Source organism: Narcine bancroftii, chromosome 1, assembly GCF_036971445.1.
Source record: "Narcine bancroftii isolate sNarBan1 chromosome 1, sNarBan1.hap1, whole genome shotgun sequence".
Classification (NCBI taxonomy): Eukaryota; Metazoa; Chordata; class Chondrichthyes; order Torpediniformes; family Narcinidae; genus Narcine; species Narcine bancroftii.
In genome coordinates, this window is record NC_091469.1 from 319,930,483 (window position 1) to 319,951,763 (window position 21,281).

The 21,281-nt window shown below is 40.3% G+C and overlaps 1 protein-coding gene across 1 annotated transcript in view; it reads left to right on the plus strand.

Moving 5' to 3' along the window:
* Positions 1–21,281, plus strand: part of LOC138747598 (ankyrin repeat domain-containing protein 33B-like) — an 85,141-nt gene that overhangs the window by 52,986 nt on the left and 10,874 nt on the right. Inside the window, exon 3 of the mRNA XM_069906974.1 lies at positions 17,466–17,606. Coding sequence (XP_069763075.1) covers positions 17,466–17,606 — 141 coding nt within the window. The remainder of the gene's footprint in view (positions 1–17,465; positions 17,607–21,281) is intronic.

Here is a 21,281-nt window from a genome sequence, read left to right on the forward strand (position 1 = left end):
CTCTTGTTCCAACCTCCCCTGCCCTCAGGGGAAAGAGTCTGTTTATGTCCTTTCATAATTTTAAATACCTCTACCAAATCCCCTCTCAGTCATCTATGTTCCAATGAATAAAGTTCCAGTCTCCTTAATCTCTCCCTGTAATCCAGATGCTGTAAGCCAGGCAATATCCTTGTAAACCTTCTCTGCACTCTCTTCACCTTATCTATATCCTTTCTATAATTTGGAGATCAGAACTGAGCACAGTACTCCAAACCTGGCCTCACCAATGCCTTAAACAGCTGCAGCATCACCTTCCAGCTCCTATACTCTTTACTATGATTTATGAAGGCCAGCACAGCATATGCCTTCTTAACCACCCTGTCTACATGGGAATTCACCTTCAGTGAACTCTACCCTAACCCCCAGGTCCCTTTGCTCCTCTGCGTGCCTCAATGCCCTCCCCTTAACTGTATATGTCCTATTCTGGTTATTTTTACCAAAATGCAACACCTCACACTTGTCTACATTGAACTCCATCTGTCATCTTTCAGCCCACTCTTCCAAACAAACTAAATCCTTCTGTAATCCAAGAAAATCTACCTCACTATCCACCACTCCCCCTATTTTTGTATCATCTGCATATTTGCTTACCCAGTTAACCACACCCTCCTCCAAATCATTAATATAAATGATAAACAAAAAGGGACTGATCCCTGAGGCACCCCGCTTGTCACAGGCTTCCAACCTGACATACAGTTGTCCACCATGACTCTCTGCTGTCTATCTCCCAGCCACCTCTGAACCCATGTCACAATCTCTCTACTAATTCCTAGTGACTGAACCTTCCTTATTAATCTTCCATACGGAACCTTATCAAAAGCCTTACTAAAATCCAAATAGTTCACATCTACCGCTCTACCTTCATCCATCTTTTTTGTCACTTCCTCAAAAAACTCAACAAGGTTTGTCAAACATGACTTTCCTTTTACAAACCCATGCTGGGGGGCCCTAATCAATCCCTGCCTATCCAAATATGCGTATATACTATGTCAAGAATACCCTCCATAACCTTCCCCACCACCAAAGTCAAACTTACTGGCCGATAATTACTTGGCCTACACCTACTGCCTTTTTTGAACAATGGAACAACATTTGGAACCCTCCAATCCTGTGGTACCACCCCCTCCTCCAGTGATCTTTGAAAAATCACTGTCATTGCCCCTGCTATTTGTTCCCTGACCTCCCTTAAAGTCCTGGGAAAAATCCCATCAGGACCAGGAGACTTATCCACCTTAATTGACCCTAGAAGCTCCAAAACTGTTGCTTTACTAATCTCTATCCTTTACATAACTAAGCTCTTTACCTCTCTTATCTCGTATAGCCCAATGTACCTTTCCCTCGTGAATAATTGTTCAATATTTCTCCCATCTCATACGGTTCCTGACATAGTTCACCGGTCCCATCATCCAGTGGACCTATTCTATCCTTAACCCTCCTTTTACTGTTCACATATCTGTAAAAACCCTTAGGATTCACCTTCGCCTCATACCTTCTTTTTGCCTAATTTCCCTCTTAAGGGAATGTAATCTTGTAATCTAAGTAATGACCATACATCTCCTCAATCCCTTGTTTTTTATATTTGGTATAGGCCTCCCTCTTGTCCCGAACCAAATTCTTAATTTCACCAGAAAATCACAGCTCCCTCGAACCTTTAGTTTTCCCCTTCGGCCTGACTGGAACATAAAGATCCTGTACTCTCAAAATCTCACCCCTAAATGCCCCCCAAATTTCCTCTACATCCTTTCCGGCAAAAAGATCAGCCCACACAACTCTCTGCAAATCCCTTCTCATTTCTCCAAATCTGGCCTTCCCCCACTCGAAGACCTTCAACCTTGGACCCGACCTATCCCTTTCCATCATTAAGTTAAAGCGAATGGACCCATGATCACTGGATCCAAAGTTCTCTCCAACGCTTACCTCCGTCACCTGCCCCACTGCATTCCCAAACAACAGATCTAACACTGCTCTCCCTCCAGTTGGCGTCTCAACATATTGCTGCAAAAAGCAATCCTGAACACAATGCATAAATACTAATCAATCCTGCCCTTTTACTGACTGCGTTTCCCAATCTATGTTTGGAAAATTGAAATCCCCAATCAACACCACCCTATTTCTCCTGCACATCTCACCTATTTTCTTGCACATTTGCTCTTCTAGTTCCCTTTCCCCATTTGGAGGCCTATAATATACCCCCATAATAGTAACCTCACCCTTCTTATTTTTCAGCTCTACCCACACTGCCTCCCTTGACGAGCCCTCCAGTCTACCTTGCCTCAGCACTGCTCTAATATCCTCTCTGACAAGTAATGCCACACCTCCCCCTTTTAATCCACCAACTCTGTCACATCTAAAGCAGCAAAATCCTGGAACATTCAACTGCCAGTCACAACCTTCCTTCAACCACGTCTTGGTAGGGGCATGGCAAGATGGCGTAGAGGGCAGACGTGCAATCCTACTCCTCAGCCAGTTTTTTAAGCACCCGTCTTAATTTTATCTAAGTGAATAAAAGTTGTGTTTTTATTTTTGGGAACATTACTGGCTCACAAGGGCGAATAATGTTAAAAAAATGAAAGCTCAATTACAGAAGAAACTACCTTTTAAAAGAGCTGAAGAATTAAGCCTACCTGTCCAGTTGAAGCCACAGAATTGTTGTTTGGAACCTCCAAGGCACAGAGAACTCCTGCTAGGCTGAGTATTACACCAGCGCTGACCTTGTCTCCACAAGATGGCACCGGCATGTTGACGAGCTTGGCCGGTGTTGATTAGCACATTTGTGATGTCGGACGTGCGGGCACCCCGGCTGAGAGACCCTTGAGCCCGGGCTGCCGTGGGGTGAACCAGGGACGCGCAGAATGGCGTTGGAAACTGGCTCTGCGCGGTCCCTGGCCTTGCCGGGCATGCGGGGTGACTCCAGGGTCCATGAACTATTGGACTGTGTGTGGGCTGTGGTGGGGACCTGAGCGGCGGCGTCCCGACGTGGTCAGGATGTCGCCATCGGGTGTACAAACCCGCAGCCGCACCAGGAAGGGCCCAACAACGTTGGAAGAAGAAGAGGACTTACCTTTAACGAGCAGTTCACAGGAACAATTGGAGGTAGGCCTCAAGATGTGGAACTGGAATCTGGAATGGAGTCTGTACAGTTTTGGAAGGGATTGGTTATCATATGGATAATATATCTAAACAAATGACTCGAGGGTTTTTGGAAGTGACAACTAAAATATCTAATATGTCTGAAGATATGTCTGCACTTAAGAGGGATGTCAATAAATGTATTAAATCGGTGGATACAGTGCAAGAAATTTTTTTTTAAATTGAAACAGCTTTTTCTGAATGTAAAGTTCAAGTTGTACGTAATAAGGAAAAAATAGAGAAAATGGAAGATTCGTTTGTGGATTGGGGAATCCAGAAGAAAGACTTACTGAAAAAAATTGACTCATTAGAAAATCAAAGTCGGAGAAATAATGTGAAAATTGTGGGTCTTCCAGAAGACATTGAAGGGTCTGATCCAATAAAAATTTTTAAGAGTTGGATTCCCGAGGTGTTGGGTAAAGAGTTTTTCTCGGGAAATCTAGTAATGGAGAGGACACATAGAGCGTTATGAAAGAAACCGTTACTGGGACAACCACCACGAGCGGTCTTAGTTCGGTGCCTGAACTATCAAGACAGAGAAATGATATTACGGTTGGCGGGACAGAAGGCAGGACAAAGTCAATCTCCAATAATGATTCAAAATAACAGAGTATTTTTTTACGCAGATTTGAGTCAAGAAATTATTAGGCGACGACAGGAGTACTATGGCGGAAGGGTTATAAATTTGCTTTTCGATATCCTGCTGTCTTTTATGGTAACTTTCAATCTCAATTTTTTGAGAATGATCATGATGCGTTAGTTTTTGCTAATTCGTTACTGGATTTACGTGGTTATGGAAGAGTTTCGCCATCGTCGCCTAAAAAGAGGGCAAATGGAAATGGGCAGAATGGGAAGAATGGGAAAAATGCAATGAAAGAGGTTTTAACACAAAGTCTTATTGACATTGAAGACCCGGAACAATCATTGGGAATGGAGTCATTGGGTTGAATATATTTACAGTATTGAATTGTATTAATATGAATGATGTATTTCTGGCTGGGGGGGGGGGGTGGATAGCACTGAAATCTTTGATAGTCATCTGCCACTAGTGGGGTTTACCACACCCAGTTTTTTAGGGCGTTACTACCTTTGGATAGTGTTTCTTCTTTGGGGGAGGGAATAATTAAAAATGTTTCTCTATATATTTTCTTTTAAAAAAATATTTACGGGAGATAGAGTAGTTTTCATTTATTAGACAGGGAGCGATATTTTGTAGTAAGTGACTATATTGTTAGTTTATAAGGATGTCTAGTTTGAAATTTGCAACTTTTAATGTTCAGGGGTTGAATAATCCGATTAAGCAAAAGTGAGTTTTGGCTTGTATCAAGAAAATGAAAATTGATATTGCCTTTTTACAAGAAACACATTTGACTGAAAAAGAACATTTGAAATTGAAGAGAGATTGGGTTGGACATGTTTTTTTCCTCATTTAATTCTAAGCCAAGGGGTGTAGTAATTTTAATTTATAAGAATTTGTCTTTTGAGTTGCAAACTATGGAAGGGAATGCTGGAAGGGTTTTAAAGGTGAATTGTAAAATTTTTACTGTATTTTGGAATTTGCTTAATATTTATGCACCTAATGTGGATGATGAGTGTTTTATTTCAGATGCTTTTTTTGTTATTAAATCAAACTAATGAAAATATTTTAGTTGGGGGAGATTTTAATTGTGTCTTCGATCCTTTGTTGGATAGATCCCCAAAAAGTATAAAGAAATCAAAGATGGCGATACAAATTGGAGCCTTGATGAAGGATTTAAATTTAGTGGATATTTGGAGAGGGGTTAATCCTACAGAGAAGGATTTTTCTTTTTATTCGTCTTGACATGATTCATTTTCTAGAATAGATTCCTTTTTAGCATCGGCACATTTACAAGGAAGGGTATTACAGACAGAATATAAAAGGAACATTATATCAGATCATTCTTTATTATTTTTTTCTTATCAAAGTTCAGAAGTGGTACGTTCATCTTATAGATGGAGATTTAATACAATGTTGAAAAAACCAGAGTTTGTGATTTTTGTTAAAGAATAGATTACTTTTTTTCTTATCTGAAAATGCAAATTCAGTAAAAAGTTGTTTTGTGTTATGGGATGCGTTAAAAGCTTATTTAAGAGGACAGATTATTAGTTATACCACTAAAGTTAAGAAACAGTATATGGTTGAAAGCTTTGAATTAGAAAAACAAATTGATGAATTGAAGAAGGAATTTCAGAAGGAAATGACAGAAGATTAAAAAAAAGTGGCTTTGACTAAATTGAAATTGCGTTATAATATGTTGCAGACTTATCAATTTGAATGTTTAATTAATCGATCTAAATAGCGATATTATGAGTTGGGTGAGAGGGCACATAAAGTACTTGCATGACAGTTAAAGAAGGAACAGGTTTCACAGGTTATTAATGCTGTAAAAAAAAATTCAACAGTCACCTATAAACCTCAGGAAATTAATGACCAGCTATTCATTTTATAAAAAATTATATACTTCTGAGGGGAAACAGGATAATGGTTCTATTGATTCTTTTTTATCTAAGTTAACGTTATCAGCAGTAGAAGAGGAGGAAGTTACGGATTTGGAGGCTCCGTTTACAGAATTAGAGAATATGATGGCTATGTTGGAAATGCCCAATGGAAGGTCACCAGGTGATGATGGGTTTCGGTGGAATTTTATAAAACTTTTTATGAAGATTTATCTTCGGTGTTTGGGAAGGTATTACAAGAAATGACTGAACATTATGAGTTACCAGAATCTTGTTCTAATGTTTTAATTACTGTAATCCCGAAAAAGGATAGAGACCCATTGAAAGTGTCTTCGTATAGACCTATTTCTTTATTGAATGTTGATTATAAAATAATAGCAAAAATGCTAGCAAATTGACTTGCTAAGTATTTACCTAAATTAATACATGTTGATCAAACCGGTTTTATTAAAAATAGATATGCTTCAGATAATATTCTTCGATTGATTAGTTTGGTCAATGCATATCGACAGCAGCCCAACCACGGTTGCGCTTGATGCGGAAAAAGCCTTTGATAGGGTCAAATGGGATTTTTTTTAATTTAAATACTAGAGAAGTTTAAATTTGGCTCTTTTTTTTATTGGTTGGGTTAAATCTTTATATACGAACCTGACTGCTAGGGTGGTGACAAATGGTCAAGTTTCATCATCGTTTAAATTGACATGTTCACTCGACAAAGTTGTCCATTGTCGCCAGCCTTGTTTGCATTGGCTATTGAATCGTTAGCTCAATCAATAAGGCAGAATGAACAGATAAGAGGGATGAGAGTTATGGATGAAGAGTATAAGATTAATTTGTTTGCAAATGATGTTTTGATATATTTAACAAACCCAGAATAATCATTGCCACATTTACGGGAATGTTTATTACATTATGGAACATTATCTGGATATAAAGTTAATTGGGATAAAAGTGAAATTTTACCAGTTGGAGAAGGAAATTATTCAGAGTATAAAAATATCATAAAATTGAAATGGTCTGATCAAATTAAATACTGAGTATCAATCTTTACACAAGTTAAATTATGTTCCATTATTAAAAAAGATTAAAGCAGAGCTAATTAAGTGGAAAGATTTTCTGTTAACTTTAATTGGTCAAGTTAATTGTATTAAGATGAATAGTTTTCCATGTATTCAATATTTATTTCAATCAATACCGTGTTCTCTTCCAAAGAGTTTCTTTCAGGATTTAAATAAGGTTATGAGAGAATTTTTATGGAAAGGTAAACTACCACGGGTAGCATTAAATAAATTTACTTTGAAGTATGCGTTAGGTGGGCTTCAATTGCTTCATTTTCAGAATTATTATGAAGCAGCCCAGTTGAAATTTATTAGTAGATTGATGGATATGGACCCTCCAAGTTGGGCTAAAGTTGAGATGGCCTGTATTCCTGAAGTTGAGGTATATCAATTTATATTTCGATGGAATGTAAATTTGTTGAGGGAATATAATATGCCGATATTAAAACATTTATTACAATTATGGAGTTAAAAAATAAGATTTTAGGATCAAAAGGTAAATTGTCAATTTTAACTCCATTATGTAATAATCAGCTTATTTCTTTTTCAATGTTTAATAGTCATTTAAAGAGTTGGGATTTTAAGGGTATAAAAACATTAAAGGATTGTTTTGTAGAAAGTCAATTTCTTTCTTTCAATCAATTGAAAGAGTGTTTTGATATTGCTGAAAATTCATTATTTGTTTATTATCAACTTCGATCTTTGGTGAAAAATATGTATGGTAGAGAGATGATTTTACCTGTATTGATGGAATTCGAGTCTTTGATTTCTTCTATACCAAAAATGGGTTATATTCTGTTATGTATCAAATATTACAAGACAATATGGATGTCGGAATGGGAGAAGTCTAAGTTTAAATGGGAAAATGATTTAGCTTTTGTTTTTCCTGAAGACTATTGGGCAGATATGTGTCATGACAGTGTTACTAAATTGATGATATGGAATAGTTATAATTATTTACATCAATTGTATTTAACACCAGAGAAATTGAAAAAATATGGTTTTAGTAATTCGGATTCTTGTTTTAGATGTGGTGTCTTCTTTGGCTTGGCTTTGCGGACGAAGATTTATGGAGGGGGTAAAAAGTCCACGTCAGCTGCAGGCTCGTTTGTGGCTGACAAGTCCGATGCGGGACAGGCAGACACGATTGCAGCGGTTGCAAGGGAAAATTGGTTGGTTGGGGTTGGGTGTTGGGTTTTTCCTCCTTTGCCTTTTGTCAGTGAGGTGGGCTCTGCGGTCTTCTTCAAAGGAGGTTGCTGCCCGCCAAACTGTGAGGCGCCAAGATGCACGGTTTGAGGCGTTATCAGCCCACTGGCGGTGGTCAATGTGGCAGGCACCAAGAGATTTCTTTAGGCAGTCCTTGTACCTTTTCTTTGGTGCACCTCTGTCACGGTGGCCAGTGGAGAGCTCGCCATATAACACGATCTTGGGAAGGCGATGGTCCTCCATTCTGGAGACGTGACCCATCCAGCGCAGCTGGATCTTCAGCAGCGTGGACTCGATGCTGTCGACCTCTGCCATCTCGAGTACTTCGACGTTAGGGGTGTAAGCGCTCCAATGGATGTTGAGGATGGAGCGGAGACAACGCTGGTGGAAGCGTTCTAGGAGCCGTAGGTGGTGCCGGTAGAGGACCCATGATTCGGAGCCGAACAGGAGTGTGGGTATGACAACGGCTCTGTATACGCTTATCTTTGTGAGGTTTTTCAGTTGGTTGTTTTTCCAGACTCTTTTGTGTAGTCTTCCAAAGGCGCTATTTGCCTTGGCGAGTCTGTTGTCTATCTCATTGTCGATCCTTGCATCTGATGAAATGGTGCAGCCGAGATAGGTAAACTGGTTGACCGTTTTGAGTTTTGTGTGCCCGATGGAGATGTGGGGGGGCTGCTAGTCATGGTGGGGAGCTGGCTGATGGAGGACCTCAGTTTTCTTCAGGCTGACTTCCAGGCCAAACATTTTGGCAGTTTCCGCAAAGCAGGACGTCAAGCGCTGAAGAGCTGGCTCTGAATGGGCAACTAAAGCGGCATCATCTGCAAAGAGTAGTTCACGGACAAGTTTCTCTTGTGTCTTGGTGTGAGCTTGCAGGCGCCTCAGATTGAAGAGACTGCCATCCGTGCGGTACCGGATGTAAACAGTGTCTTCATTATTCTACTAAATAGAATAATACCTAGTGTCGCCGAGAATATTCTCCCAGAATCACAGTGCGGCTTTCGCGCAAACAGAGGAACCACTGACATGGTCTTTGCCCTCAGACAGCTCCAAGAAAAGTGCAGAGAACAAAACAAAGGACTCTACATCACCTTTGTTGACCTCACCAAAGCCTTCGACACCGTGAGCAGGTAAGGGCTTTGGCAAATACTAGAGCGCATCGGATGTCCCCCAAAGTTCCTCAACATGATTATCCAACTGCACGAAAACCAACAAGGTCGGGTCAGATACAGAAATGAGCTCTCTGAACCCTTCTCCATTAACAATGGCGTGAAGCAAGGCTGTGTTCTCGCACCAACCCTCTTTTCAATCTTCTTCAGCATGATGCTGAACCAAGCCATGAGATGTGGTGTATGTACTGGACATTTTTACATGCTGTCTGGTCTTGTATGCATGTACAACCATTCTGGGAAAAATTATATAATTTTGTTACCATTAGATCCATCTATTTTATTAATGGATTATATGATTCCTTTAAGGGGATTAGGGTTGGATAAATTTCAAATTGCATTTATATACTTAGCATTGTCTATGGCTCTAAAATGTGTAGCAAGTACATGGAAAGATAATATAGTGATTAATATGCGATGGCATAATGAATTGAAAGCGTATCGTTATGGAAAAAATTACATATAATTTACATGACAATTACTCTTTTTTTGTTAATAAGTGGTTACCATATTTGGAATATATATATTTTGATTTATTATATACTTTTAATTTTTGTTTATATATTTTTAGCTCTCCTTAAGAGAGTGGGCTGATGGGGTGGGAAAGGGTGGGGATTTAATTTATTTTAGTTGTCTTGTTTTTTTAATTTTATTTTTTTTAATATATACTTATAAAATTTTCTTTATGGAATGTACTTTGTATTACTATTAATAATTCTTCAAATAAATAAAGTTTAAAAAAAACCCACGTCTCGCTAATGGCCACAACATCATAATGCCACGTGTCAAAATTTTTAATGGAAAGTTGGCCTAGATCAGTGGTTTTCAACCTTATTCTTCCCACCCACATTCCACCTTAAGCAATCCCTTATTAATCACAGGGCACTGATGGCATAGGGATTACTTAAAGTGGTGTGTAAACGGGAAAGAAAAGGTGGAGAACCAATGGATAAGCACAGAATGCAAACTAGATTTAGACCAGATCCAATGTACATCTTCAGGAAAGATCTTTAGATTTAATAGAATCAGAGGTGGGCTCTCGCTGTATTTCTTTGTGGTGTTTCCTGGAATTTGGAAAAGTAATGTTTGCTTGTATGCAAGTTTTCACAGTGTTTAACTTTTTTAAGGTTCTGTGGCAAAGGCTGATCTCCACCTCACTGTAAGTACTTTAACCCAGTGCTTAATTGATTTTGAATTCTTCAATTGTTGTAAAGTCTATCAGCAGTTATTCTGCAGTGGTACAGCTCGTAGAGCCACTGCCTTATTGCACCAGTGACCTGGGTTCATTTCTTGACCCAGGGTGCTGCCTGTGTGGAGTTTGCACGTTTTTCCTGTAACCTCATGGGCTTCCTCCCGCACGTCGTGATGGGTAGGTTAAATGACCACTGTTAATCTCCCCCTAGCATGTAGGTAGATGGTGGAATCCGGGGGAGCTGATGATAATTTGTGGAGAATTTTTAAAAATGGATTCAGGTGCAATGAGTGTAACTGGGCCAAAAGATGGAAAATGGCGGCGCTGCCACTGGTTCCGACCCACAAAGAGTGAGGAGCAGAGATACAGTGCTCCCTCTGGGTCCTGCCGCTCGGTCAACTACCATCACAGGCTTTGAAAGGCCCGTTAAAAGGAGCCTACGGCAGTCTTATTTAAAATCTCGTGACCACAGGGCAGCACCTATGACTGGTAGCAGCAACGAAGGGTTGCAGACTCCAGGGGAGTAGAGGACTGGCGCAGGGCACCAGTAAACAGGGAGACCAACCCCACCCCATCTCAGAAGGCGAAGCAGAGTATACGACTCACGGTACGGTGATTATGGCAGCGAACCAGTGAGGGAGGGGTCTGCGGCTGAAAGACCCACACATGTGGCGGGCTGTTGGCGACTCGAGGCTGGGGCTGCTAGCGACTCAAGGCTGTGGGCTTTTGGAGGACTCGCCCCAGGCTGCAGACTCCTGCAGCTGGGATGCGAGGGTGTGCCAAAGTTGAAGGGTTCTGATCGTGTCGGAGGTTCTGATTTTGGACTGGACACTGTGTGGATGTGGAAGGGCTGGAGGTGAATCCACGGACATTCTGTGACTCTGGGGGTGGGGGGGGGGTCTCTCTTTTGCTTCTCTCTCTCTGACTGCAAGAGGCGCTTCAGGCAATTTCTGCCAATGGCAAATCCATCTGCCTTACAGCAGGCCAAAGCAATTCCATGTTATATGACACTGTTTTTATTACAATGAGAATAAATTGAATCTTGAGATGTGTTTCATGGTGTATGTCTCAAATTTCTATGAAAGTTCAGTCATGATCTTATTGAATAAATTTTAAATTTAAATCTACACATACAGCACAGTATCAGGCCATTTTCGGCCCACGAATCTGTGTCGCTCAATTAACCTACACCCTCGGTACATTTCAAACGGTGGGAGGAAACCGGAGACCCCCGGGGAAAACCCACGCAGACACGGGGAGAACGTACAAACCCCTTAAAGACAGCATGGGATTCGAACTCTGGTCTCGATTGTTGGTGCTGCAAAGGCATGGCGCTAACGGCTACAAAAACTATTGTGCCGCCCCTCGGTATCTATAGTAGAATAGATTTTGAGAGACCAAAATTGATCTTTCCCTGTTCTCAAGTTACTGCAATGTTTCCTCCCCCTCCCCCCCCCCCCCCAACCCCGCCTGTGAAAACAGAGAAAAGGACACCTTGTATTAATTCTGTCATCTCCCAGCTGCAAGAACCAGTTGGTAGTGCATTACAAAATGATTGAATGGTGAAATTTTGTATTGGTCAGCAGCTAATCCAGAGATTTTAGGACTTTGCACTGCAGTGCAACATAACTGTTTTATATTTTCTGAAAACCTTTTAATCTCCTTCTTCAAAAGCTACTTATATCTGTCTACCTGAGAGAAAAATGTATGAGGATGCAGAAAATGAATCTTTGGAGCAATGAAAATAGGATTTAAAAACCCTTCTATGTACAGTATCTGTGAAACACTTGACTGGTACAGTAAAATCCCCAGTATTCAGAATTCAAGCAACTGGTAACCAAAGCAACTGGAAAAAAAATTGAGGAAATAAATGAATAAAAAATTAAAATAAATGAAAATTTAAATAAAAATTAAAAGTTGTCGAGGTAAATGTTCTCCGAAGCAGAACTTCTGCTAGGAACGTGATCAGTGAAATGTAGTTAGCGGTGCAGTAACTTTGTCAGGATGAAGTTAGTGCCAGTTTTTCATGCTCACTTCTAAGCATAAGCTCAAATATGATGCTTGTATGAATCAAACCATATTCCTGATTGTAATCAATTTGTGACTAGAACAGGACATTCCCAAGCAATACAATGAGGAATGGGATTGTTAAGTGATTAGCTGTTCCTTGATAGACTGATTATGCTGGACAACATTTTTTTTGCTTCCTGAAAAATAGTTGGGGATTATGATAGACAACTTCAAGCTGAACACAAAGATAATTTCAGATTTGCTGTATCATGTAGGAAGTTGGAGAATTTACCATGTTAAATCGCATAATGATGCTGAAACATCGTGTTAGTTCAACTGACTGATTTTTGTTTGTACTCAGCATCTGATGCCTCTCATGTCAGTGCCCAGCAATAGTCGGCCAGCACTGATGGATTCCATTTGCTCTGATACCGCTTTTCCACTGTCGCAATATCCTGGTAGAACCTTTCACCGTGTCTGTCACTGGCTGCACCAGGATCAGCAGGGAAGGAGTCCGAGTGCAAATGCAGGAAATGAACTTTCCATGACATGTCGCACTTCGTGGTTTTGTCTGCTTGAAGTGGACTTAAAATATGACAGGAAATCACAAAAATAAATTGTATCTAAAAAAAAGGTATGTGATATAAAAGTTTTAAGGTGATTTTTGTGATCAAAGGCACAAAATTCATAAAATACACCCAAAAGTGTTCAGGAAGCAAAATCTTTGTTCTCCAGTGTTATTTATATACATTTGGGCTTGATTTATAAATGAGATTGATTACTCATCACTGATGATTATCAATTGTTGGAGAAGGATAGGCCACACCTCAGCTGATGGCTAATCAGTTCTTTGATATTGCAAAGGCCAATCAATTGACTAAATTTAGATGATTTAAAACAAATTCAAAGTAAATGGAAAAACACACCAGCTGCAGTGGTTGCTCTGCTAGGTGATTAAGTAAATTGCCCCTTGTGTAGCTGATAGATAGAATTTAAGGGGACAGTGGTGGTGGAGTTGATGGGAATAGGGAGTGAATGGCATAACTGTTGTATGACAGATTCAAAGGCACAAGTTGGCCACTGAATATTGTCCCTTGTGAGTGAGTGGTAATCTATTGGGAGAATCATGGAGTTGTACATCATGGAGGTGGGCCTTTTGGTTCATCATGTCTATACTGACAGTTTTGTCCATCTATATATTGCTTTTTTTTTAGGCATACAGCATGGTAACGAGTCATTTCAGCCCACAAGTCTGTGCTGCTTAATTTACACCCAATTAACCTCACCCCTGATATGTTTCGAACAGTAGGAGGAAACCAGAGCCCCCGGAGAAAACCCACGCAGACACTGATTCAAACCCCGGTCTCGATCACCGGCACTGTAAAGGTGTAAATCTAGAGGGCATAGGTATGAGAGTGTGGGCAGATTTGGAGGGGACAAGAGGATGATTCTGGGAATGAAAGGGTTATGAGGAGTGTGTGACAGCTCTTGACCTGTCCTCTGGAATTTAGGAGACTGAGGCGGGGAACCTCACTGAAACATTTTGAATGTTGAAAGGCATGGACAAAGTAGATGTAGAAAGGGTGTTTCACGTGGTGGGAGAGTAGTGGACACAACAGGATTGAAGAGCATCTGCTTAGAACAGAGGTATAAGGAATTTGTTTAGTCAGACAGTGGTAAATGTGTGGAATTTGTTGCCACAGGCAGTTGAGGAAGCAAGCCCATTGGGTGTGTTTAAGTTAAAGATTGATAGGTTCTTGATTAGATATTATGGGGAGAAGTCTAGGCAGTGGGGCTGAATGGGAAAAATGAATCCGCTCATGATCAAATGGTGTGGCAGTCTTGATGGGCTAAATAGCCTATGCTTTATGGTAACTTTTCCTACGCGGGGTGGTGGAATATGGAATGAGCAGCCAGAGGAAGTGGTGAAGGCCAGTCCAATTACAAAATCTAAAAGTTTGGACAGGTCCATAGATAGGAAAGGTTCAGAGAGATATTGGTCAACCATAGGCAAATGTTAATAGCTCAGGTGGATAACTTGGCATTGTCGAAGAGAGCTGTACAGCTCTATGACTCCATGATGAGTTTTGTGCAGAACTAGTGTAAATGGAGGTCAACATAGTCTCAGTAGAGCAAAAGCTCCATTTGCGTTCTGTAAGAATTGACGTCCCACAAATGGTCATGGATGAAATTAATCTCTGCCTAAGGGCAGCAGGGTTGGCGTAGCAGTTGGCGTAACGCGTTTACAGCACCAGCGATCGGGACCGGACTGGGGTTCGAATCACGGTCTGTCTGCAAGGAGTTTGTGTGTCCTCCCCATGTCTGCGTGGGCTTTCTCCGGGGGCTCCAATTTCTCCCCACCATTTGAAGCATTCCGGGGGTACAGGTTAACGGGGTGTAAATTGGATGGCCAAAAAGACCTGTTAATGTGCTGTATGTCTAAATTTAACTATAAATTAAAATCCTACGATCTTTAATGGTGTTTTAGTTAATTTCTCTCAATAGACTGCTGATGCCTGGGGGGACATTGCATGGAAAGTTCAGGTCCCAGAGTTGAGGGAAAACGAATTACACAGACATTCCTTCTTCCATTTTTATACTGAAAAACAAACAACTTGATTTCTGTGGAACTTTGGTGCTGGAGATGATCCCTTGATAATATTTCAAGTGGAAAATTATCAATATTTGAAAATGCTTGGGTTTGGGACTAATGAGGAATACTGTAGTGCATAGCAAGTGCAAGGTACTGGCTTAATGTCTCATTTAATGAGAATAATGCATGGACAAATAGCCTGCCTGACACATGAGGGTGTTATCCTCAAGGCTTTCCTATGCTATTTAAAGCCACTGCCTCTGGTAATCTCCCATCCCCTTAATTCAAGTCCACCTAATTGGGGATGAGCTGCCTTTTTTTTCAGAAAGCTGGAGTTGACTGGCTTCAAGGTAGTGCGTCCCCTTTGCCATCCGAGATGCTATTACAGTCTGCCAACATCAGCAGGTAGCAGTGACAGTAAATGTTGCTTCTTTGAGCTTGAGAAGTTGTACTTCAAATGGATTCCTCTGCCGCAGAACACAACCAGACCACAGTTCTTCGGATGGACCGAACATCCATGGTTGTAGCCCGCACGTTCTCAAATTGTTTCCAGTTAACAAAATTAATACTCACCGTTCTTTTCCTTCCATTGAAGCTGCTCGACCTGAACATTTCCTCCAGCAGATTGCTTTTTTTTGTTCCAAGAAGGAGCTAGCCCATCTGTCTGTCTTGGATCACTGCGGAAATGTCAAATGTTGGAGGGCGTAGGGAGGGGAAAAGTTTGAAGGAGATTTATAATGTATGCTCACTTTTACACAATGAATGGTGGCTGCCTAAAGTGATGGAAGTAGATGCAGTAGCAATGTTTTGGACCAGACACATGGACAGGCAGGTGGGATTGGTTAGATTGGGATCCTGGTCAGCACAGAGATTGTGGGCTGAAGGGCCTGTCCCTGAGCTGCATGGTTCTAATTTGGTACTCTGATCTTACTATTTCAGCAGTGCTGGTAGTGGCCTTTGTTAATACAGTATGAAGCACCTTGAAAAGAACATTCTTGTGGCTTCTGTGTAGTTCACTCAGACGGTACTGCCAACAAGACTCATTGTACAAGGATATTTTGGAGATGGTCTTTTTACCTCTTCTCCTCATGACTCTTAAGGGAAGAGTTGGGACTTAGTCTCTCCTCAATGATGTGTTGCGAGAATAAAGCAGGGATTAGCTACTAACAGAATATATGTACTTTCCAAGGATAGTGAATCTAGAAAATATGGAGGCTGGTTCATTGGGATTATTTATAAAGGAAGTTGATGACCTGGGAATTGAGGGCTGAGAACTGAGAGAGAAGAGGAAAATGAGATGGGGCAGAACAGCTTTGATTATCCTGTATTGTGTGGAGAGGCTTGATGGGCTGAATGGCCTAATCATATTCCTCTTTCTTTCCGATGTATGCTTTACCTCCTGCTGAAGTAGAATGAGCAGCTTTGGCAGAACTTGGTGAAGTGACTGGCAGAAGCAATAATCTAACTCAGTGGTCCTCAACTTTTTCCTTTCCACCCATATCCCACTTTAAGTATTCTCTATGCCATCAGTGCTCTGTGATGAGTAAGGGATTGCTTAAGGTGGGATGTGGGTGGAAAGAAAAGGTTGAAAACCACTGTTTTAATTGTTCCTCATGGACTCATTATGTGCACAGTTTCAGACCTCCAAAGAAAATGGGGCCAATGACAATTTTTCTCAAGCAAGATATTTCAGTCACAGTTGGGTCTAGAGCAGTGGTTCTCAACTTTTTTTTTGGGCAGCAAGGTTAGCGCGCAATGCTTTTATAGTGCCAGTGATCGGAAGCGAGGTTCAAATCACATGCTGTTTGTACGTTCTCCCTTTGTCTGCGTGGGTTTTCCCCGGAGGCTCCAGTTTTCTCTCACCATTCAAAATCCTACCGGGAGTGTAGATTAATGGGGTGCAAATTGAACAGCACAGGCTCGAGGGCTGAAATGGCCTATTATCTGTGCTGTATGTCGACACCTCACTGACAAAAGGCAAAGGAGGAAAAACCCAACACCCAACCCCAACCAACCAATTTTCCCCTGCAACCGCTGCAACCGTGTCTGCCTGTCCCGCATCGGACTTGTCAGCCACAAACGAGCCTGCAGCTGACGTGGACTTTTTACCCCCTCCATAAATCTTCGTCCGCGAAGCCAAGCCAAAGAAAAAATGTCGACATTTTAAAAAATTTAAAGTTTGAAAACCACTGATCTAACTGGGATGCTTTGAGGAGAATTCCCAATGAAAGTTAAAAACTTTAACAATAAGCCTCAACCCCACATTGCTTTAATTCACCATACCACTGTTGCCATGGCTTTGCTGATTGAGACCAGTGATATAATATAAATGTCTCGGATTTGTGTCTTGGGAATGAAAAGTGTATTTTTCTTCATTTGTTTTATTGCTGATGAAAAACTGCTTTACGTCGTTAACATTTTTCGTTTTCTACTTTTGATTGAGCTCATTAAGATGTAATCATCAAAAATCTGGTGGCCATAAAAAAGCACAATTTTGAAGAGGGGTATTTTTCATGGTGAAACGGTCCCACGCGTGGCTGCCATCTGTTTCTGTGCTTTGTGATCTCAAAATACCAATGTTATTTTTCTTGCAGGGCACAGCACGATCACAAATTACTTGCTGAACTATTATCCAGGAATTGACATTGAGAGGAGAAACGTCCATGGGTTCACTGCACTGATGAAAGCAGGAATGCAAGGAAGATCAGATTGTGTGAGAGCCTTGATGCTGGCTGGTAAGTACCTCTAATAACTACTATCATTAATATTATTTCCCCACCCCCAAGGTTATTTTTAAAAAGGCATTCGGAATCCTGGGCTTAATACATTGAGGAATACAGAACAACAATAATGAAGTTAAGTTATTTTACTTTGAACCATAGAAAAGTGCAGCACATAAAACAGGCCATTTGACCCTTCTAGTCTGTGCTGAAACATCACTTCTCTAGTCCCCCTGACCTGCACTCATTCTATAACCCTCCAGATCTCTCCCATCCATGTATCTATCCAATTTATTCTTAAAACAAGAGTGAGCCTGCATTTTCCATGTGACTGATATATTCTTGGCAAGAAAGTTTAAAGGGGTGGCACGGTTAGCACAATGTAAGTGCAATGCTGTTACAGCTCCAGCGATCAGGATCGGGATTCAAATCTCCCCGTGTCCGCATGGGATTTTCCCAGGGGCTCCCACTGTTCAAAATGTACCGGAGGTGTAGGTTAATTGGGTGTAAATTGAGTGGCATGGTCTCCTGGGTCAAAATACTGGATGTCTAAATTAAAATTTAAATTATTTTTTCTTTTTAAAAATGGGTTAGATGTTTCTGCTGGTGGACTGGCAGCCAGAGGTTAAAGATTGGGCAACTGAAGATTAAGTCAGTGGAGACATGCAGAGAATTGGTATGTGAATTTGGTTTGGAATAACTGGCCTGAATAGATTCAATGATTTCAGATGGGAAATGGATAGGTTCTTGAGGGAAGATTTGCAGAGCTTTTGGAAGGAGCTGGGGAGAGCTAGTAGAAGTGTGATGACTGGACTTTTACTGCTGATCCTGTGAACGATGGGTGATGCAAGTAAATTGTGAGCGGAAAGTAACTACGTGAAACTCCCAATTGAGTGAACAATTGAATCATCTTGTCAAGGATCCACAGCAGTTGATTTCACATGTAATTAGCATTACTCACTGAGGTAGTTTGTCAAAGCAGATGCCATTATTCTCACTTTCCTTTTTCATTGTAAATTCGCCAATCTCAGATCTGTGCTTCGCCCACTGAAATATACTCATAATCTTTGGAGGGAGATGCATGAGTTGTACTTGAAGGAGACCTGTGGTACTCGCCTTGATGAATTTTTTCAGGACATAAATTTCTAGTGGCTAACTGGGTTCAGAAATTACTTCAGTCCAATGAACAAAAGCATTATCATGTTTTGTGATTGATTTAGAAAAATCCTGAATTGTATACCATCATCAATAGAAGTTAAGTTTAGATAATACATACTGTATTATTGATCAAAAATCAAAATATACATTTTGGCAAAAGTTGGCAAATGATCTGGTCTCTTACCAGAGCAACATATAACTAATTGGCCTGGAGAAGGTAACAATGGCTGGTCTTCGAGAACCAATTGTCAATGTAGTGACTAACCTCCACTAATGATGTGAGGTAAGGAATTCTTTTGCTGTTAGTCTCTGTCTGCAGAGGGTTTCTTTGTTTAGCTGGAGTGAAACAAGATTGTAGGAAATTGCCGGAGGGGCTCAACAGGTCTTTCAGCCTTCCTGGAAGGCAAAGATAACGCAACCAACATTTTGGGGCCTGAGCCCTTCGCCAAGGTCTGAGCAAAAATCAGGCAGGTGCCTGAATGAGATGGTGGGAAGAAGAAGCAGGGGGAGGAGCGCAGGCCAACAGCCAAGAGGACATAGGTCAGGGGAGGCCAAATTTGCTTAACTAAAGACATCAAAAAATATTAAATACACATTTTTTATTCTTATATGCATATTTTATTACAAAAATGTTAAATATTAAGAAATACACATATGTCATAATATTTGTTCATGTATGTAGTTTTTAAACTGCTAATTTGTATTAGTTTCAATAATCAATAAGTATGCAAATACATAACAAATATTTTCAAAATCCTCGCTGATTTTCTGTGAAAATCTCTGTCAGAGGAAGTAGTAGAGGCTGCCTCATTAAATATATTCAAGATTCTGTAGGATAGATTTTTGCATGGTACACCTGTCACATTTAGAGGATATATTGGGATAAAATTTAGCTAATTGAACTTTGGAGCACTTTAAATTGTAATGAAGAATGTTTAGCACAAAGAGAATGCTGTTCTGTTTCATTTCCGTGTTCTATTTTTCAAAATATAATCCCATACATCTTCAATAAACAATTGTTGAAAGTCATGTTCCCAAACTTTCTTAATGTTAGATAAAGAACTATTGCTAGATCTTAAAAAGTAGTTCATAAAGGGCTGAAAGAAGTCCTTTCTGATTGGGTCTAAGATTATAAACTTCCCAGATAAGATTAAAATCTAAGTCTTGGGGAAGCCTCAATATTTAAGAAGCTCCTAATCTGTAAATAGCAAAAAAAAATGTTGATAAGGTCATTTAAATTTGGCAGATAATTGCTCAAAAGAGGCAAAGTTTTGGTCTAGAGACAAGTCCAGAAAGATTGGTTATACTCAGTGGTCCTGGTTGGATATTCAGTGTGTTGATCCAAAGATTTAAAAGAAAGGGATTTATGTGAAATTGAACTAATTAATAAAAATCTATGATAACCAAAGTGCTTTCTAATTTGGAACCAAGTATGCAAAGGATGCTGAACTATCAAATTATCAGTTAGTTTGGAGAGTGAAAAAGGCAAATGTGCTCCAAGTCTTGAGAGAAAGGAATGTCTTTTAATGGGATTTCATCTCCAAGTTAATCCACCTTGAGGTACCTGAATATTCATTAGGATGTATTCAAATAATGATATATCTAATGTTTGCTGCCCAGTAATAAAGCCTCAAATTAGGTAATACCAAGCCCCCACTTCTTTTATATTGTGTGTTCTGGCTATTTTCCTCCCATTGAAACAACTGGAAAGAGGTATTTAGTGCACTATCTTTAATTCTTGATGTAAATCTCTCTCCAAGCCCTTTTATTGCTATTTTTGGAATGAGAGGACCAATGGACTTAATTTTGATTCCATCTCAATCCCATGTAATTGCTTTTGCTTCCCTGATCACAAGAAGGCCCATTCTGCTCTGGTGGAAGGATATGGTCCTTCCCACGCAGACACCACCATTATTGGATTTGATAGCGTCCCTCTCTCTAGAGAAAATCACGTGCTCAACTACTACGAGTAATCATTTTTTTTTCTCTTTGGGGTTTTTTCCAATTATTTTTAGTCTTTATTAATTTTTTTTATTTTCTTTTTTCTGAACTTATTAATATTGAAATTAGTGGTTGACATGACTTTAAATGCAATCGCTCATATTGGAGTTAGAAATTTGATTAGTTATAGACATTTTAAAATTCAATAATATAAATATATATCTTGTTTATCATTGCTTACTATCTGTAATTTTATTTTACTGTTATATCATATGTATCTGATTTTTTTTCAAAAAATTGAAAAAAATTTTTGCATCATAGGGGAATTACAAGTTAGGAGGGAAAGGCAGAGCTGGGCCCAGAGCCAGATCAGCTGTGATCTCAATGAGTGTGGGAACAGGTTCAACAGACAGGATGGACAACTTCTGCTTCTGTTTCTGATGTGTTTTCTTCCGCAACACCGGTGCCATCAGACTCTGCACCATTGCAGAATACACAGGCGAGCACATGATGTGGGAAGCGACCTGATGCAAAGCTGCCTCCTGCGACAGGGCGAGATCAGGGGGTCCTCAGCTCTGCTCCTCCCCATCC